The following is a 20,053-nucleotide window of genomic DNA, read 5'->3' as shown; positions in this document are numbered from 1 at the left end:
ATGTTACAGTGTCATTTCCGGAAGCCGCGGGTTTGGGGGTGGGGCTTGGGTAAGATGGCGGCGTTGTCTGCGGCCTCCGCGAAGAGGAAGAGCGCCGGCAGTCCGGCCGGCGGTAGGGCGGTTCTGACAAGCAAGCGGGAGCCCAGTATTAAGCTGCAGTACCCGGTGAGCGGGCCCGAGCCGCTCAGTTGGTCTGAGGACAACCGGCTTTCCATCACCACCGGCAAAAACATCTACGTCCTGGAGCAGATCTGCGACATCCACAACAACGGGCTGGACATGGTGATCCACAGGACCTCGGTCCCAGCACCCAGTCAGAGCTGCTCCCTCAAGGTAAATCCCTCCGTGACATACGAACAAATCAGTAACACCCGACAAGCTCTCTGGATTCCCGTGTAGATAAGTTAATGCATCCCCTGTCAGATGCACCACTTGATCATCCTGTTCTTTTTTTTTAGGAAAAGCTCCTGAAAAGCATTTTTAAGACTGACAATTTTCCAAGCTCATCGAACTTGTGCACTGATTTGAAATGTGATAGACCCCAGATTTTGGACTGCTAGTTGAATTCCTACAGGACAATGAGAAAACGATTGGGTCTAGGCCCGAAACGTCAGCCTTCCTGCTCCTATGATGGTGCTTGGCCTGCTGTGTTCATCCAGCTCTACGCCTTGTTGTCTGAGAAAATTGAATGGTGTTTGAGTGGCAGTTGTCAAAAATTGCCTCAGCTTTGTTTTTTATTTGAATTTTGTTTCAAAGAGCTGTGCGGTTACAGAGTGCTATCACAAGTTTGAATACTTTCATGACACAGTTAGCAGTACATTGACAAAACTTGTTTTTTTTGCCAGAGGTTAGTGGCTAGTCCAAGAATACTTTATTTCCACTGTACTTGCTTTGCCGAACTAGATGCAGGAAAGATATTTTTTATGGTTATGCCTCTCTTTGACTACCTGTATGCTATAACCAGATGCCAGAACAGTGTGAATTAATCCTATCGATTTTTCATTGTTATTAGTTGGAGGAAAGGGTCTTGATTTCGAATGACTGTAAATAGATATCTATCTTAAGATTTCAGATCACACCAAACTGGGCACCATATCTTCTAAAGGAGACATTGGACTTAAAAGGACTGAAGTGCAGGTTCACCAGAATGTTATTAGTTCTCCAAGGATTGAATTATAACATGAAGTTACATGACCAGGCTCCCGTTCTCTCTAATAGGGTAAGGGGTGATTGAAGTTTTAGGATTTTGAAAGGGATTAATCAGGTAAATGGCAACAAACATTTCTCATTAACAAGAGAATCTTAATACAAAGGGACATCACCTTAAAAATCAGAACCAGGTCATTCAAACAGCAGGTTTAACATTTCTGGCAATGGGTGGTAGAAGCATGAGAGACACTGTAACAAATATCAGATGCCCATTCAATTAGTCACTTTAAGTCTGATCTTTAGTTTTGCTAACTGAGGGATGTGGATCAAAACATCTGAATGGAATTAGAATGCCAATCAATGATCTTGTTGAAATGTGAAATGTATGGTCTATTGCTGTTCATATAATAACGTTATGGTGATATATATTGGAGATGTAATTTGCAGTATACATGTAAGATTTTACTTATGACTTCTTTTTGTTGTTTGGAGTCATTCAGCAGGGCTAGGTTCATCTGTACAGACACTAGACTGGATTTCCTGACAGGCAGAAACCTAAAACTTACACCTCTAGCATTTCCATCCCAGCCAAGTTTCTGTAGATTTCAGTCTCCTGTCATTTATGGTTCACCTTAATACTTCTAGCTTTGTGTTCCATCCCCAAGTCTCCAACATAGGTTCACTGTTTGCTGTCTGCTCCACTGTCAAATGTTATTTTTTTAAGACACTATCTCGTTACAGTTCTACTTTCTTTCAAAATGTCCTAAGAACTGAGGAGTGGCAGATGGAGTTTAATTTAGATAAATGTGATGTGCTGCATTTTGGAAAGGCAAATCAGGGCAGGGCTGATATACTTAATGGTAATGTCCAGGGGTGTGTTGCTGAACAAAGAGACCTTGGAGTTCATGTTCATAGTTCCTTGAAAGTAGAGTTGCAAGTAGATAGTACAGTGAAGAAGGTGTTTGGTATGCTTGCCTTTATTGGTCAGTGTTCGTAGGAGAGTATAGGAGTTGGGAGGTCATGTTGCGGCTGTACATGACGTTAGTTAGACCGCTATTGGAATACAGCATGCAGTTCTAGTCTGATGCTATGGGCAGGATGTTATGAAACTTGAAAGGGTTCAGAAAAGATTTACAAGGATGTTGCCAAAGTTTGAGGGTTTGAGTGATAGGGAGAGGCTGAATAGACTAGGGCTATTCTCCCTGGAGTGTTGGAGGCTGAGGGGTGACCTTATAGAGGCTTATGAAATCATGAGGGGCATGGATAGGGTAAATAGATAAGCACATTTCCCAGGGGTGGAGGAGTCAAAAACTAGAGGGCATAGGTTTAAGGTGAGAGGGGCAAGACTTAAAAGGGACCTAAGGGGCAACTTTTTCACGCAGAGGGTGGTGCATGTATGGAATGAGCTGCCAGAGGAAGTGGTGGAAGCTGGTACAATTGCAATATTTAAAAGGCATCTGGATGGGCATATGAATAGGAAGGATTAAGAGGGATATGGGCCAACTGCTGGCAAATGGGACTAGTTTAATTTAGGATATCTGGTTAGCATGGACGAGTTGGATCAAAGGGTCTATTTCAATGCTGTATATCTTTATGACTCTATAACCTAACACTTTAACTCTTTTCCAAGCCCTTTCCTCACACCTTTATTTTGTCCAGTCTCCTGTTTGGTATTATCCTCTTCTCTTTGAGAGGTGCAATTTATTAAACTCAATATTATCATTTCCAAACTGAAGTTCACATAGGTTTTACTTTAATAAGGGAAAACATTTCCATTGCAACACTTCAATGAACAAGCCCCAAAAGGAACTTGAGACTTGAATCTCTGATATTTTTCAACTCCTAATTATCTCGTGTTAAGATTTGGCAGTAACAATAGACTCATAAATTATGCTTATTTTCATGTGATCTCTATTTTAACAAAAATAATAATTGTCGTCCAGAAAGAAAGAAAATACTAATTTTTATATTTTGTGTGTTTTAAGGTTGGCTCTCAGGCAGAAGTAAGTGGCTGCAAAGACAAGTTCCTGAGCAAAAAAGATCCAACTCTAAGTCATTCACTAATGATGGACAGGGTCTTTAATCCTGAAGGAGGTGCTTTGTCGCCATTGCGAGGGTTTAAATTTACCAGCTGGTCTCCTTTGGGTTGTGACTTCAATGGAAGATGTCTATTGGCATCTTTGACACTGGATAATAGACTGTCCATCCAGGTGAATGTGAACAGGTTGCAGTGGACACCAGCTTTGGATATTACAGAGGTATATGGTGAGATGCTGTATGAGAACAAGTACGGGAATTTGGATGCAGATCTGGGTGGGGAGTTGAAGGATTTCTCTGAATTCCAAAGGAGACATTATATGCAGGCTCCTGTGAGAATGGAATGGTCCAGTATCTGCAACACTCAACGTGTAAAAGCCAACAATGAGTGTGAAGACGTGGGCACTGTGCTGTTAGCTGTCCTGCTTGAAAACGGTGATGTTGTTATATGGCAATTTCAAATCCCATTTCATGGCAAAGATTCTATCATTGCATGCAGTACCATTGAATCAGGTATTAATGACCCAAGTGTTCTGGCATGGTGGGAATACGAACATGGTAGTCGCAAAATGAGTGGGTTGATTGTTGGCAGTTCTAAAGGACCTGTTAAGATTCTGCCAGTGAACTTGAAAGCAGTGAAAGGTTACTTCACTCTCCGACAGCCAGTAATTCTTTGGCAAGAGATGGATCAGTTACCTGTGCACAATATTAGATGTATCTCGCTCTACCATCCCTACCAGAAGTGCAGCTGCAGCTTGGTTGTGGCAGCCAGAGGAACCTATGTTTTCTGGTGCTTACTATTGATATCCAAAGCTGGACTGAATGTTCACAATTCTCATGTGACAGGCCTCCACACTCTTCCCATCGTGTCTCTGACAGCCAACAAACAAACTGCAAGTTTCTACACTTGCTCTGTTGATGGAACCATTCGAAAGCTGACTCCTCTTTTCACGGATGTAGCAGTAAAGTTTGATCATACCTTAATCAAATTACCAGAATCAATTGGCACAGTGAGACTTCATGGGATATGTCTCAGCCCGAATAATGCATACCTTGCTCTTGTGACAGCAGAAGGTATAAATAATGGCCTCCATCCAGCCAGCCGTACGTACCAGGTGCAGTTTATAACTTTAAAAACGCCAGAAGAAGCAGCTTCTAAAATTTTAGAATCTTCCATTCACAATTTGTTCAAACAAGTGGACTTACTTGACCTTGTACGCTGGCGAGTGTTGACTGAAAAACGTATTCCTCCAGAGCTGGATGAAGCTCTAGACCATAAACTCCAGACAAATCCATCTAATTACTTGTGGCGGTTAAGACTTTTTCTCTTGAAGATTCTGTTTCAGACCCTACAAAAGGCACCCACTGAAGCACTTTGGAGACCAAATCATTGTGAGTCAAAAATTTTGCTTTGTGACAACTCTGCATTGTTAAGCGAAAATAATCGACAGCCAGATGAGGCAAAGACCAGTACAGAGAGTACTGAAACAAACAGAGGGGTTGGAAGTCAAGGCGAGGATTTGACAGTGGATGCTAAAGATGGCAATACTGAAGAACAGATTCGTGAGATGATTGCTAAGAAATTGAATGCAATTCAAACTAACATTGAAGTAGTAGAACTCCACCTGACACGTGAACATATGAAACGAGTTCTGGGTGAAGTGTACCTTCACACCTGGATTACTGAGAACACCAGTGTTCCAACCAGAGGCATTTGTGACTTCTTGACCTCTGACCCCAGCTACGATGATAGGACAGCCAAGGTAGGTCGTCTTTAAATTTAATTCTCTGCTCCTCCACCTTCCCTTGTTCACGAAAAGTTATTTTTGCAGTGGTCACTTAGTCCATTGAAACTGTGCCACCTATGATTCCCAATGGGAAGAATGGAGATCGTAGCTTCATCTTACAACAGGGAGGAATCGCAAGGGATGTTGAATGCTACTGGAACATATCTGTGCAAGTGGACATCGATCTTCATGGCTCTGTCATGTGCACTAAATATATCACTTTGTATTTTTATTCCTCTACTTTTCATTGGAAAGATCTGAGAATGTACATTTAAGTTTTTTTTTAAAAAGAGGTTTTTTGAGTTAAGACTAAAAATAATTTTGACAGAAACTCTGTGCAGTCAGTAACTCAAAATGTTGCCTGTCACTTTTTTTTTTGTAATTTTTATCCATTACTGATGAGCAAGACTTTTTTTTCAGGAAAAGAAAATAAAATTCTTCGCTGCTTTCCAAATATCTTAAACTTGAATACAGTTTCTTGCAATAGAGCAAACAATGGCAACATGATAGTAATCGCAGTACTGGCAACCCAGGGCTTGAGAGCTCAAATCTCACTATGGTACATTTGTGACTTGTCATTATGTTTCTAATGAGTCCTGACAACTAAAGTTCACCACAATCTCAATGCATTGAAGTGATGGATAATAAATGTAGCCTCACTAGCATTGCTGGCATCCTGAGAAGAAAGGTGAAAACAAGAAGTAGGAGATGAGTAAAACTCATTCAGCCTGCTGAAGTCGTCTTGGTAGTATCCCAACTCGCTAGCAAGTATAGTGACTGAGACTTAATTGACCAAACAATTCAATTGAAAATGACTCCAAATAAGCTTTGCCCCTTAATACTTATGTATCTTCTTGGGCTTGATACACCTGCTATATTGAATTAAATATTTCTAGATCTTGATTGAGTTGCTTGTGTGCAATCCCTTACGAAAACAAAATTTTCCAGTTAGGAGGGCAATCAGGTGGCAAATGAAATTTAGAAGTAACAAATAGAAGCACTTGACAGTGGATGAATTAACATGCAATGTAAGTACAAGGCAGACATAATGGCAGTAAAAGAAAAAAATAATTAAATTCACTCAATTTGTCTTGGATCACACTTGCCTGTGTTAATCCTTAACTATTTTATCACCTTATAGTTATTCTTAATCTCAACTATGTGTATGAAACACCTCTGTCACTCTAGCATTCTCAGTAGTGAAGGATATTTGTTACTTTTTCCATATATCCATATTTGGTCATTACAGATGAATCCAGGATTTATTTGAAGCTTTCTTCTGGAATATAAACATGTTTATCAACCCTTAGTCGCAGTGCCTTCTGAAAATGATTCCCTTGATGTGAAGTCAAAGAGTTAGGGAGCAGGATCATCTATGGCAAGCAGTGAATTATCATCATCTTGTAGATGAGAAAGGATGTGTAGAGATGAGGTACTATTAAACATTTGAGAACAAAAACATTTCAATAAAATCAAACTACCTGTCATTCATTTAAATCAGAAAGATTCCTCATCCATTTTACAGCTGTCTTGCAGGTGTTAGTGTGTTTTCAGCATTTAATGAGCCTGCTACAAATCCTAACAATGTCATGGTGAGAGAGAAAAAGTTCCTTCATTTGCCTTTCTTTGAGCAATCCTGAGTTTCTAAATTGAACTTTTTTTTTCTGCATGTGAAACTGAGGCCAAGAGTTTCTGCAGATGTGACATTTCAAATTGAAGCATTCTGACAAGTCCTTCTAACTTTTGGAAAGCTGTGCATACACGAAAGCTTCCCAGTTTTAGAGCATGGCTATTTATTTTGTACCACAAAATGGAACGGTAAATGGTCTTTGGTTGTGTAAACCCAAAAGAAAGACATTTTAAAATTGCTCTAGATATGGCAGCAATGTGTTGTGTATTTCATTAGTTGCATAGAAATTTACTCCTTGTTTGCATAATGAAATTCTGGAAATTCATGAATTAATGAGTACACACATGACTATACTATTTAACTCTAAACATTAAAACTTTGTCTCTAGAATGAGTGTGTTATCCAGATTTTGTAGTAAGAATAACAGTGAGGCTGTCGGTACTCAATTATTATGGGACGAATCTGACAGCTTCATCTGATGTCCTCGTGTGCAATTAAATACTGAAGTCGTGTAATTGTTGTTTGATTTGCCCTGCACCTACACAGGCTTTGCTATACCAATATCTTGGCAAGAGACCCAGCATTAAAATACATGAAGGATTGCTCACTAGACTAAAGGCACTGGAAAAGGTTAGGGCTTGTCCATTGAAGTGTAAGTTAATTTTTAAAAGAGAGATGTATCTTAATACTAAACAATCTCTTTAATAATAAATAATATTTAAAATTGTGGAGTCTTATTCCTTTAAATTAAAATCATTATTGGAGATTCAAATTTTCTTTGCTGTTTCTCTCTTAGTTATCTCTTTTATGTTTCTTTTGCTCTCAAATACACTTCTTGACCTAAGTTTTCACTGAATTAAATGTTTTCAGTTGTGCTTCATAGTTTAGATTCTGTGTATTTCCTTAGCGTATTAGATTATTTCAGACCGATTGGTTTGAGTGACACGCATTTGCTTGTTCTTTTTCCTAAAGTTCCGAGATAATATGTGGCTCCACATTTTGTTAGATTCCTGATGAGTTGCCTTCAAAAGCCTGCTAAAAGTCTGGGTCACTATAAGTATACTGAATGATTAGATTGCCATTGACTGCAAAATCTATGCTAATATATTTGAAAGATATGTTATGCCCTCTTTTGTCATTAAGTTTGTATCTATGTGTAAGGTAATTGTAGATGAGCAACATTTGAGCATTTTCTAACGGCATTGTTTCTGGTTATGGCTGTATTTATGGCCAGTGGCAGCATAGAGGGGAAGCTCTGCATGTGTGCAACTTTGGAGCATTTGTCTAACTCGGATCTCCGTGAAATAACTGTCCCTTTATGTCCTGCGTGTACCCAATCACGGAGCTTTTCTTTTAATTTTGTGGAAGAGACTATTCAACTTTTCATAGATGATGGCCTTAAAATACAGCAAAAACAACTTCTGGTTTGCATCTGTTCAAAAGAACATGGCAGTGCATCAAGAGTTACACAGCCTTTACATTACATTCTGTGGTTCACCAATGGCAGGATGTCACCGATTAAACTACATGTGCAGATGCATCATGTTGGGCATACCAAATGGGAGCACTTTATTTCCTTAGTTAGGAAGAAGCACTCTAGTCTGTAGTAGCGTTTAATACATGAATAATTCTAGATTTTGAATTTCCACTGATCTAACAGAAAATCTGTTCCATATTTTCCATCCTCTTTTGAGTATGGGGAAAGTCCTGATATTATTCATAATCTTTTATTAGTTTGAACCTGGGTCCTTCTCTTTCATTCAAAATTAAAGTGAACTTCCAAAGTTATTTTATCTATGCACTTCACTTTCAAAGTTCTGAAACTCCTGATATCACACAAATGTAAAAATTAATTGGGTGCAAACACCAGAACTTGTTCATTACGCTTAGAGGTCATTCACAGTTTAATCGAGATTTCTGTCATCTTGGTAACAAAACTATAAAACAATAGCTGTCATTTAACATGTAAAATACATTACGATTGATCCAGCTCCCTAATTTTCTCTAGAAACAGATGTTGATGTCACTATGCCTGATGTTTGGCAATTTCCCATTGCGTAAAACAATCCAACATTTACTTAACAGCAGTTAGATTTATTTAGGCTCAATGACAGCAGCCTCACTTTAGTAGTTTGTCGTTATATTGTATAATGAATGCTCCTTGTCCTTTGGGAGAATAAGAGATGTGGCCATGTCATTGCACTAGCAATCAGAGGTTCAAAGCTCACAATGGCAGCTGGTGAAATTTTGTCAGTGATGCCTATATCCATGAAAGAATAAACAAAACAGCATAACTGATTCACTTGTGAACAATACCATGGAAGATCCACAATTAATCTAACAGAATATTTTGTGTGTTCAAAGCCATAATTACAAGCAGTACAAGAAATGTCAAGTTAGCTAGAACACACATTTGTATATTTTTATAATTGTCAGCTTGTGATATTTGAGCCCAATCAGTTTTGTTGCTTTCTAGCTAATGATGGTATGAAAAATTTAAGTTGGGAATGTTTTGCCCCATTTTATTTATCTTTCCCTCCCTCTTTAAATGTTGCTAGAGGATTTTCAGGTGTGGATATTTTCAACTGGATTACACAGCCAAAGCTAACTCTCCTAACTTCCCAGCCACAATCGGGCTGAATCTGGCCATATGCAATCCTGAGCTGCTAATGGATGCTGAGCTGAAGTCTAAACTCCCATTTATCCAAATAAAAACTGAAAGAACTGCAGATGCTGTAAATCAGGAGCAAAAACAAAGTTGCTGGAGAACGTCAGCAGGTCTGGCAGCATCTGTGAAGGGAAAAACGGAGTTAACGTTTCAGTTCCGTTGAGTTCTAAGGAAGGGTCACCGGACCCGAACCGTTAATTCTGTTTTTCCCTTCACAGATGCTGCCAAACCTGCTGACCTTCTTCAGCAACTTTGTTTTTGTCACATCTTATCCAGTTGATTGTTGCAGAAATTGAAATGTTGTCCTTTTAAATTGAATGATTTTTGGTGTAGGGAGTCTGTGTAGGTGATCAAAGGTGAGGCAGATTTATTGTGGGGCAAGATATGGGCAAATGCATTTTAGACAAATTGATATTAATGAAGGCTGGATGATAGAATGTCAGTAAGGACACTATTTTGAAGTGTTTAAAATATGCCTGTAAACACTGAGATACGCCTGACGTTCGTTACTTAGTTGTTTGATTTTTACAAGCAACAAAGGCACATCCAAAGTAACCATTGTCAACAAACCTCACATTCTTTTTGTTACCTATCACTGAAGAGAACCGAATTGCCTCCTGTCTTTCTAACTTCCTCGATTTCACTACAATAAAGATTTTCAGTTCTTTTTTAGTACACAGCTATGTTACACTTCATTTGAATGTGCAGTTCAGTAGTTCAAAATTATGCAGCCAATTTCAAAGTTTTCTTGAGTGAAAGTAAAAGGAATTTCATAATATACTTATCCCAAGAAAAAAGTAAACAACACAACATCAAACACAGGTATAAATCATTTGGCTGAAATAATCTTGTGTACCCTAGTGTCTGACACTGAATAATCAACAATGTGGATAATTTTCATCCCAATATGTGAAACTTCCAGAAAGGTGTAATTAAAGACATAAAGACCTGAGAAACTGACTGCTTTGATTGCATGTTTTTTTCCAGTTCATTCTGGGTCTTATTGATTGTTTCATGAACTTACTCAAGTTATGCTCAGATGATCACTGTGGCCATCTTAAGTCCGTGCACTTCCTTTATTTAAAATCATTCATCCATGAAAGGTCCCCAGGTATTAAAATCTGATGATGGGAATCATGATTTGATTGCCCATTTTTACCCTAACAGCACTCTTCTTCATAAAAATAGAGAAGGCATCCCATCTCTTTCATGGGTTGGCTGGTCTGTTTTTGCCAGTGCCTTCTGTTAATTGCAGAATCTGAAATCCTTTGTCTCATCTTCAAGCTCACAAGCATTTCCATCTCAGCATGTCCTGGTTTAACTTAAACGTGTACTTTCTAGTCAGTTTGTTGTGACCCTTTGACCTCTTCCCTTGTGATTCACAAGTAGATGATGAGCTATACCTCCTGTGACTGTGAATCTTGAGCCAGTTCTTGTTACTCCCAGTGAATAAGGATCATGCCGGCATGACTTCCATTGTGTCTAATAGACTGAGTTTCATCACATTCCATAAGCTTATTATCAACTGTCACTTTAAATCCGTACAAATTCACCTTGATTTAAATCACATTGCTTACAACTTGTTTTAAGAAGGAAGATCATACAGTCCAAACCTGGCATTCTTGACATTTTTTGCTTCAGATATTGTTCAAGTATTCCCACCCAGGCACATCATGGGCTAGATACACTGTCCCTACTATGGCCCAGCAATGTGCCTTGACTTGTGCGGAAAATCTGCTACTTTGGTTCCACTTTGCATCTCAGATTTCTAAGTTAACATCAGAGAGATTAACCAGGTTTGAAATCTGTTCAGATACATTCTTGTTTACATACTGAATTTCTTCAGGTTTTGATTTAAGTCTTCATTTTCTTTATGTCTGTGGTGTGGATCTAGGTGTGTACCTTTCTGATGTTCCTTTTGAACTGTGGTGTTAGTACTCCTGCACAATTCCATTGTTAATAATGTACATCAATCCTCATTAACTGATCTATTAATTAAGCCATTGGTGAGCTTGCTTTTTTTTGCCAAGGATGATGGTACATTGTTTTATCAATAAGAGATATTAGTTATGTTAATTATATGATGCAACTAATACAACTTGGATTGTTCTGTTGCTTCTATGCCTATTATCTATTTTCCAATGACAAGTTTAACAGGATTCTCCTAATAAATAGAAAAAGGCAATCATGCAGTTATAAAATGTTAAATCTGAGCTTTTTGTAATTAATGCCATTATTGCTGTCCTTTAAATACAGTGGCCTGGATTTCCCTGTAGGTTGTGTTTGCTTTCTCAATATAGTATTTTTCAGTCCATAATCAGCCAAACAGGTACAAAATATCAAGGGATTTTGAACACTGATAATGTCCAGCTCACAGTGAGTTTCTATGATCCATTATGCTGCTTTTTAAAAAAAACAAACATGCATGAGAAGTCATCCATGGTGCTTGGATTGAATTAATCCTTAAAGTGACCTTCCAGCAATTGCACTCATTTCCTCTCAAATGGTGGTTTTTGGTACAAGAATAGTAATAATCATGTTTTAATAGCTTTTAAAGTTTTCCATAGTTTGATTTTAAAATATCTAATTTATACTAATGTATGGTTTTGTAGCTTTTTTTCTGAAATTCGTTTGCATTTATTTAAAATTGGTAGATGAGTCACTTGTTAAAATATTACTTTTTTTATGATAACCCTACTTTCAGATATATTTATAGAACTGCACCAGGTAACCCACTTTTGGAAATATCGTGAACTATGTCAGGAACCTTCTTCAGAAATGGGGAGGGGGAAGGGAGCCAGGAAATAAATTGTGAGAGGAGGGGTGGGGCTGGGGAAGGTAGGTCAGATGGTGATAGGTGAGTGCAGGCAGGGGTAGTGGGGATTGGTCAGTGGGATGGATAGGTGGGAGAGAAGTTGGACAGGTAGTGTCAGGTCAAGGAGGCGGGGTGAGAGGAAGGCTTGGACGTGGGATGAGGCTGGGGAGATTCTGAAACTGGTGAAATCCATGTTTAGGCCATTGGGCTGTTGGCTCGCAAGGCGGAATATGAGGTGTTGCTCCTCCAGTTTGTGTGTGGTGTCATTTTGACACTGGAGGAGGCCCAGGATGGACATGTCACCCAGGGAGTGGGAGTTAAAATGGTTGGCAACCGGAAGGTGTTGATATTTGTTGCGCATAGATGCTCTACAAAACGGTCTAAGTCTAAGCTTGGTCTCACCAATGTAGAGGAGGCCACATCGGGAACAGCGGATACAGTAGACTTGGAGACTGTTCGGTAGAGTATCTGCGCTCTGTGCGCAACAAACAACAACACCTTCCAGTCGCCAACCATTTTAACTCTTCTTTCCCCCCTGCCAGGTGACATGTCCATTCTGGGCCACCTCCAGTGTCACAATGACACCACCTGCAAACTGGAGGAGCAACATCTCATATTCCGCCTTCCGAGCCTACAGCCCGATGGCCTAAACATGGATTTCACCAGTTTTAAAATATCCTCACCCGCGGCCTCATCCCACGTCCAAGCCTTTCTCTCATCCCCACTTCCTTGACCTGACACAACCTGTCCATCAACTTCTTCACCTATCCGCCCTACCCTTCCAGCCAACTAATCCCCACTACCCCTACCTGCATCCAACCTATCACCACCCCCGCTACCTTTCCCCAGCACCACCAATCCTCCCTCCCGCCTCCTTAACCCGACACAACCTGTCCGTCTTCTCTCCCACTTATCCGTCCCACTGACCAATCCCCACCACTCCCTACCTGCACTCACCTATCACCATCCCACCTACCTTGCCCAGCCCCACCCCTCCTCTCTATTTATTTCCCAGCTCCCTTCTCCCTCCCCATTTCTGAAGAAGCGTCCCAACCCATAACATGGGTAATCTTTATTGTAGTTTGCACCTAGATCCCTGATGGTTCTTGAAGTGGAAACTCTTGGACAGCACTGAGAAAGGGATTGTTTTATTGAAGCTGCTTAAGTAAAGCAATGAATCTGAAATGTTAAAATTGTGTTTTGTAAGGGTTTCTGTTTTTGTGTAAAGTACTTAACCTCATTTTCTCTCTCTTCTCTTCCCTCTTTCCAACTCCACCACCCCCCCAACTCCCTGCTCCCCCACTGTATATGTGGCTTGCTGTCTTGTGTTCATTCTTGCTCTCTCTTGCGTGCTCTCTTTCTTGCATGCTATTGTTTGCGCTCTCACATTCTCACACTGTCACGTGCTCATGTTCATGCTCTCTCTGTCTTGCATGCTCATGTTTGCCGTCTTGTGCGCTCTGTCTGTCTGTTCCATGCACATGCACTCTGTCTTGTGCTCTCTTGCCCATGCTTGCTCTCTCGCATGCTTTTTCTTCCTCCACACTGCCTCATGCCCCTTCAACCTTTGGGTGTAGGTCCTGATTTCTCACAATTTGAAGAAATTGACTAAACAGACCTTTCCTGAGCACTGTTCTCTTTGTAAAGAGGTTCTACCATTTACTGATCGACGCAAGGCTGTCTGCTCCAATGGGCACATTTGGCACAGGTAAGCACAATCAGCTGCTGGAGACACTGGATCTATCCCATAAGGGTAACCCATTAACCTTTGCATCTTGTGCATATGTTATTCATGTATTAAAATCCACAGTTCAATTGCAACACTTTCAGCCAGATATGTAGCTCTGTTTTAAGACAACTTCATTCTCTTGTGTGTGCTGATTGGACTACACTTGTAAAGGACCATTTTTCCCCCCTCCACTGCAGAGCTAATGCTTAATTGTCCCTTGTTACTAGAATAGCTACCTGAAATTAGACTTGTTAACATAATTGAAATTTTTAAGAAAATAACCCACTTAGCCAATTTGATGTGCTGCTGCAGTGTGGCTTCACTCTAGTCACTGGTTTTGTGCACAGCTCTCTGCAGTCTCACCAGGCACTTGACCCCATTTGACCTGAACCACCCACAGTCCAAACTATCTGACTGAAACATGGAACAATCCAAAATCCTGTACTGGAATGTGGAAAATAGTTTTTATATAACTGAAGCTAGAATTTCTGAGCTAGTTATAACACTTAGACCAAGCGTAAGATGTTCCTGATCATTTATTACACATCTGTTAGAATATTTCCTCCTTTAGCCCACCAATAGATTATAAAGTATAATTTATCAATTTTAATCAGTTTTATAATATGAATGATAGAACAGATTACCATCTTTTTGAAAAATATTTTCATAGAAATTTAGCTCTATTCCTACAATTTCTTAGCAATCCAGTTAAGGTTTTTGACATGCACACTTTTGCACTATAAATTAGGATTTTAAAACAATGGTTTCGGACAAGGCTACGTAGATTACAATCCGGTAGTTGGCTTGAGAGGTGGTGGTGATCTTCCTGAGCTGCAACACTTGAACTCATGGTACTCCCAAGATGGATTCCAGGAATTTGACCCAATGACAGTGAAGTGAAATGTTCAGGTCAGGGTGGTATTACTTGATGAGGGTCTAGGAGCTGCTTTTGAAGTAATTTTGAGTTGCTAAAGTCTATTTTATATAATGCGCCCTCAGTGGTGAAGGAAAATGGATATTGAGTCTAGTGGCTGGGTCTCCTATCAAGTAAATTATTAAGTCCGTGATGGTCCTGAACATTTTTTGTTGTTGCTGCAGCCACCTATATAAGAGGTTCTGCTCCTGGGACTTTAACATACACTAAAGCACCAGCCTAAATTGCAACACTGAAGGAACCTTGCACTGTTGGAGGCACTGTTTTTCATATGACATGTTAAACTGAGATCTTGTGTGCTTTCTGAACTGGAGCAGAGTTAAAGGTATAATCAGTGTACATGTAAGGGACAGTCTTGATGATACAGCTTATGATTTACAGATGTGTTCTGACATACCATGCTTGTCAGAGTCTGACCTATCGCAGATGTCTGCTACAAGACAGCATTGCTCGACAGCACTTACCCTCAGGTGAGCTACTTGTAAAGAAAATTTCAAAACCTTCAACAGAACTGATTTTAAAGCCTCCCATTTTTGAATGTCATAAATGTAGATACATGAATTTAAACTTTGTTACTGGGTGTCAGTCCACAATTGACCAGAGAAGGCTTGTAATGTAATGAACTTAAAGATAGAGGAGTGGTAGTGCTGTTCTTGTTACAGGAAAACAAATGTGTTGCAGTTGGAAGCAGAACTTTTCTCATCGCATTTCAGTCTCCAATATACAAATTGAACTACAGCCAGAAAGAAAAAGCATACGCTAATTTAACAGCTTTCATCACATTCCAAGATGCGTTGTATATAACGAATTATTGTGACTGTTAGACAGCTCCTGACAACATTGCCTGTAAGTCCTTCCTATTAATATTCTATATAATGACCTGAACAACCATTTAATCTACTATTGGCGGTCTTGCTTTGGAACAAAGGATAAAAAGATTTGCATTTATATAGTGCCTTTCATGTCCTCAGGATATCCCAAAGCAACTTATAGCTAGTTAAGTGCGTTTTGAAGCAAGGTCGCTGTTGCAATGTATGAAATTAAGCAATCAATCCACAAAGAGCAACATAATAATGACCAGAAAATTTTCTCTAGTAATAAATGAAACCATTTGAAACAAAATGGATCCTTAGCTGGTAATTAATGTAAATATTAATATAAATCTTGAATTATCTGACGAATGAAATTCTGCAAATTTTCACATTATTTTTAAAAAGCAAATGGAAGAACATTAATGCAGTGCATTGTATAAATAAACCGGTGATGCACAACATTTGTTTATTCCCACTGCACGTGAGCTCTTTTACTTTTTTTTTTACTTAAGACCTGAATTCATGCACATACTGTCCAATATATCTTGTCCATACACTTCACCAATGAACTTTGTCAATTGTACCACTTTAATGGGAAATATTCTGACTGTGGTGGATTCAGGCAAGTAAACATTATAACCCAGATTCAATATCCACCAGTGTTTGAAAACCAAAACCAGATTTCACTCTATTTCAAAATTTATTTAGTGGTGTGATGCTTCATTTTAATTGACCTTTTATTGAAAGTGTGTTTCTCATATTCCAGATCCTGATTGGATAAAGCGCCTGCTACAGAGTCCTTGTACGTACTGTGACTCTCCTCTCTTCTGACAAGCCTTCAAGCCATTGAACGAAGGATCAGAGTGCACATCTGTATCTTAAGTTTAGCATTGGGAAGATGAGGCTTAAGATATTGACTCCTCTGTTAGGGGGGTATTGTGTTTATTCAATAGTGGTATTGTCTTATAATTAGAGACATTCAAAGATGCAGCTTTGTGTTCTATGAAACACTAAAGGAAAACCTCGAGGGTTCTTAGCACCTTTCCACCAACATCATGATCATGAATTCCAAGGGCAATGGAGAGGACTGTATGTTAAGCTTTCTTATCTACTTTCTTAATTCTTCAGGAGTAGGAATGAATGTAAATTATTATTTCAGTCTGAGAATAAGGGTGCAGAACATAATGGTCAGCATAGAAAGTGAAGGAATAATGGGCAAAATCTCTTCAAACTGCTGCTGTTCATGCCTGTCTAGATCAAGTTTTCACTTGATGAATTGAAGTAACGATCTAAAAGTTAACCTGTGTCACAATTTTCTGACAAACACTTGCCTACGTTTGCATTTGCAAAACCAGTTAAACAAGACTCTAAGGTTGCCTGTGGGAACAACGTGAAAATGAAATTTTATATTACTTTGCCATTAGAGGTTTTGAGTAATGTGTGATTTGTGTCATATATCCAGAGCGGCTAGGGTACATAGACCTTTTCCAATGTAAGTCTCTGACCACGGATGAATGCCAAAAATATCAGGCTTACAATGAAATTAAAGTCCCAAAATGTGGGTTGCAGAGTGGAGTGGGGAGTGTGGATTTGTATTAGAGCTCGGCAAGTAGCAGCCATAATGTAAAGTGTCCCTGTATTTAAAATTGAGGCTGGGAGAAACGAAATACAATAGCACGCTTACTGGCCTTCAGAGAATTGGTATCCGTCATTAAAGGTGGGTTGGTCACTAGTTTCGGACTGTCACTTAGACTTTCTCTGTTGTTTTTCTTTGTTTAATGTATGTTTTCAGTTTTAAAGCTTTGTTTAAATTTTGTTTAACGACTACATCTATTGCGTACATTTGTGAACGCAACTTAAAAGTGTGATAAACTACTTTTTTGTACAATAAGAATTGTTTTCTCAATAAATCTGTTGCTGTTTGGATAAAATATACCATCTTGTGAAATATAAATGAAAATGTCTTGGGCACTTTTTATTTTAAGTATGGCACAGGCTATTAAGTTGCACAGTTTCATTATTGTACATCAGTTTTTGACAGCTTGCATGGACTTAATGCCATTAATTTCAAATAGTGAAATACAAATCATGTAGTCATTCCTTTTGGAAAGAAAGAAGACTGAGCATTTATTTTTTTTCTTCACCATCATATACCTGTAACAACCATGGGCTTCTAATATCATGCATTTGGGTAACTTCACACTTCTCACCTGGTTGGTCCTGCTGCTCTGATGTTAGCCAACAGCTAAATACTGTTAATTGAGGAGAAAAGTATTTCTTCAGTCGGTGAAACAAAAAGCAAAATGTTTTCTTTTTAAAGAGAAACAATAATTTAGGGCAGACCCTTTTGTTGTTGGAAAGCAAGCGTTTCCATCAGGCTAAACTACGCCAATTGAGCTTCCAGATAAAAGCTCGAACCTATCATTTTTATTCATTCATGGAACGTAAAAGATGCTGGCTATATTTATTGCCCATTCCTAATTGCCCTTGAAGATAGTAGTCATCTGCTGCCTTGAAGTGCTGCAGTCCTTGGGTTGTAGAAAGTTCGAGACTTTTGACCTAGCACCAGTGAAGGAACAGTGGTATACCTTCAAGGCAGAATCTACATCCCCTCTAATTTCTCCAGCTGCTGTGGATCTGGAGTCACAGGTAGGCCAAGCCAGTGTGAGGTCAGCGCATATTTTATTTGGAATTCAGAACTGGAAAAAGGGAGTTTGGATGATTGGTTTTATTTGTAGTTCAAAGAAACTGTGGAACTGTGGCCAATTATTGTTTACACATGTAATTAGTTAAAACATTGGATTTGATACTTTTGTGAGACATGCTGGTACCCAGGGACTTTGGAAGAAATAAAACATAACTGCCTGACAACAACGCATGGATAGGTTGTAAGTGGTAGATTTTCACAGAACCGAGAGGATGGATAGTTGTCGTGAAGCAGACCTCCAAAGCCTGCAAGCAAGATAAATTAGAAAAGGAACTGCTAACTCGGGTCCAACCTAAGGAATACTGCAATTGACAACACAGTATCGTAGGAAAAAAAGTTTTAAAAAAAACTGAGAAAATCATCTCAATCTACCCCTTTTGGGGTTTGAAATCTGATCCATAGACTTTGGTACTTTTCTCCTATCTTTTTCAACGATGATATTTCTGAAAAAAAATGTTTGTCTCATTTGCCCTGTCTGTCCTATGTGTGAGTGAATGTGTTTGGTTTTAAAGGTGTATAGTTTAAGTTTGCATTTTAGTAATTAATCGTTATTGCCACGGAGGATCAGTTTATTAAAATAAATACGTTTTGTATTCTTGTTCATTGATGAAACTTGACGTGAGTTTCTTTTGTCTTAGATAGTGGTCACAGTCAGGTACTTTTACCATTTTAGAGATTCATTTGGTCATATTGCCCACTTTGTGATCACTTATGGAATAATGCAAACTTGATTTTTAGCATATTTGACCCTGGTGGGAATAATGCACCAAATGGCAGATTTCCTTCTGTAAAGAATATTAATGGACCAATTTTTTAAAATGACAATCAACAATGATTTCATGTTTGCCATTAGGCTAGCTTTTAACTCCAGATTTTGCAGAATTCAAATGTTACTATCAATCATAGTAGAACTTGAACCCTCAACCCCAAACATTACTCTAAGTCTCTGGATTACTGTGAAATTGCCACCACACAGCCACCTTCCCTTGTTAATCTGTAAATATTGCATAAAATAGAAGATTGAATTTAATTCTATTTTCAGGTCAATAAAATGAAACAAAATTCGTTCTTTGTGTAAACTTTAGTGTAAATTGTACAGAACTGTATGTACTTGATGATTGCCATAAAGATAGCAGTTGACCCCGAAATGGTGGACAAGCCTCTTTAACTATTCATTGAGAATTGGAATATTGTAAAGGAGCTTTTTTTTCCTCTAAGCTGAATTGGTTTGGTTTCAGGACCTGAAAAAAATTGACTAAGGTAGTAAGATGGTTTCAATCTGATTAAACTAATGGGAATTTTTGCAACAGGAGATCTCTGCAAGTTCTTTTGTGGGTGCTCTAGAGTGCTGAACCTGGCTGAGAAATCTTTGACCCTTTGTGATTGCAGTAAAAAGCTGACATTTGTTATGACACTGTTCTGGGCATTTTGCTTTGGGCGTTAATTATGACCTGTGCTTATGCTTTTGCTTCAGCACTTCCTCAACTTTTAGAAAGAATAATTTATCAGTAAAAGTTCTCACCATGCACTTCCAGCTGAGCACAATAATAGAATAGCATTGGTCAAATAGTTCAAAGGAGAATTTCAAAATACTCAAAAGTCAAATACTCTAATGTTAGTCCGTCCTGTGGTAACCTATGGTGACGGCCTGCACGCTAATTGTTTTTAAAGCAACATTAGGTATGAATCTGCTTTACTGCTAAACAAAAATTTGGGAGATCAGAGGATTCTCTGCAACTTTTTTCATTGACAATTCAAAGAGATTTCCTCTATCCTGTCCTTTAT

General features: G+C 38.9%; 1 protein-coding gene across 2 annotated transcripts; it reads left to right on the top strand.

Annotated features, from left to right (window-relative positions):
* gtf3c4 (general transcription factor IIIC, polypeptide 4) lies at positions 1–18,875 on the top strand. Of its 2 annotated transcripts, XR_007265047.1 has the most exons (6): positions 1–333; positions 3,135–4,949; positions 13,664–13,794; positions 15,131–15,219; positions 15,412–15,595; positions 16,328–16,441. XR_007265047.1 is itself a non-coding variant. In XM_020537383.2 (5 exons), exons 1-5 carry the CDS (start codon positions 1–3, stop codon positions 16,390–16,392), a joined length of 2,433 nt encoding a protein of 810 aa, XP_020392972.2. In that variant the 3' UTR covers positions 16,393–18,875. The 2 variants fall into 2 exon arrangements, 1 of the variants encoding a protein (XP_020392972.2); XM_020537383.2 differs by lacking the exon at positions 15,412–15,595 and having other exon boundaries at positions 16,328–18,875.
* Positions 18,876–20,053: the final 1,178 nt, after the last annotated feature.

The sequence above is a fragment of the Rhincodon typus genome, chromosome 28 (assembly GCF_021869965.1).
Source record: "Rhincodon typus isolate 14 chromosome 28, sRhiTyp1.1, whole genome shotgun sequence".
NCBI lineage: Eukaryota > Metazoa > Chordata > Chondrichthyes > Orectolobiformes > Rhincodontidae > Rhincodon > Rhincodon typus.
This window is presented reverse-complemented; position numbering and strand designations above follow the sequence as displayed.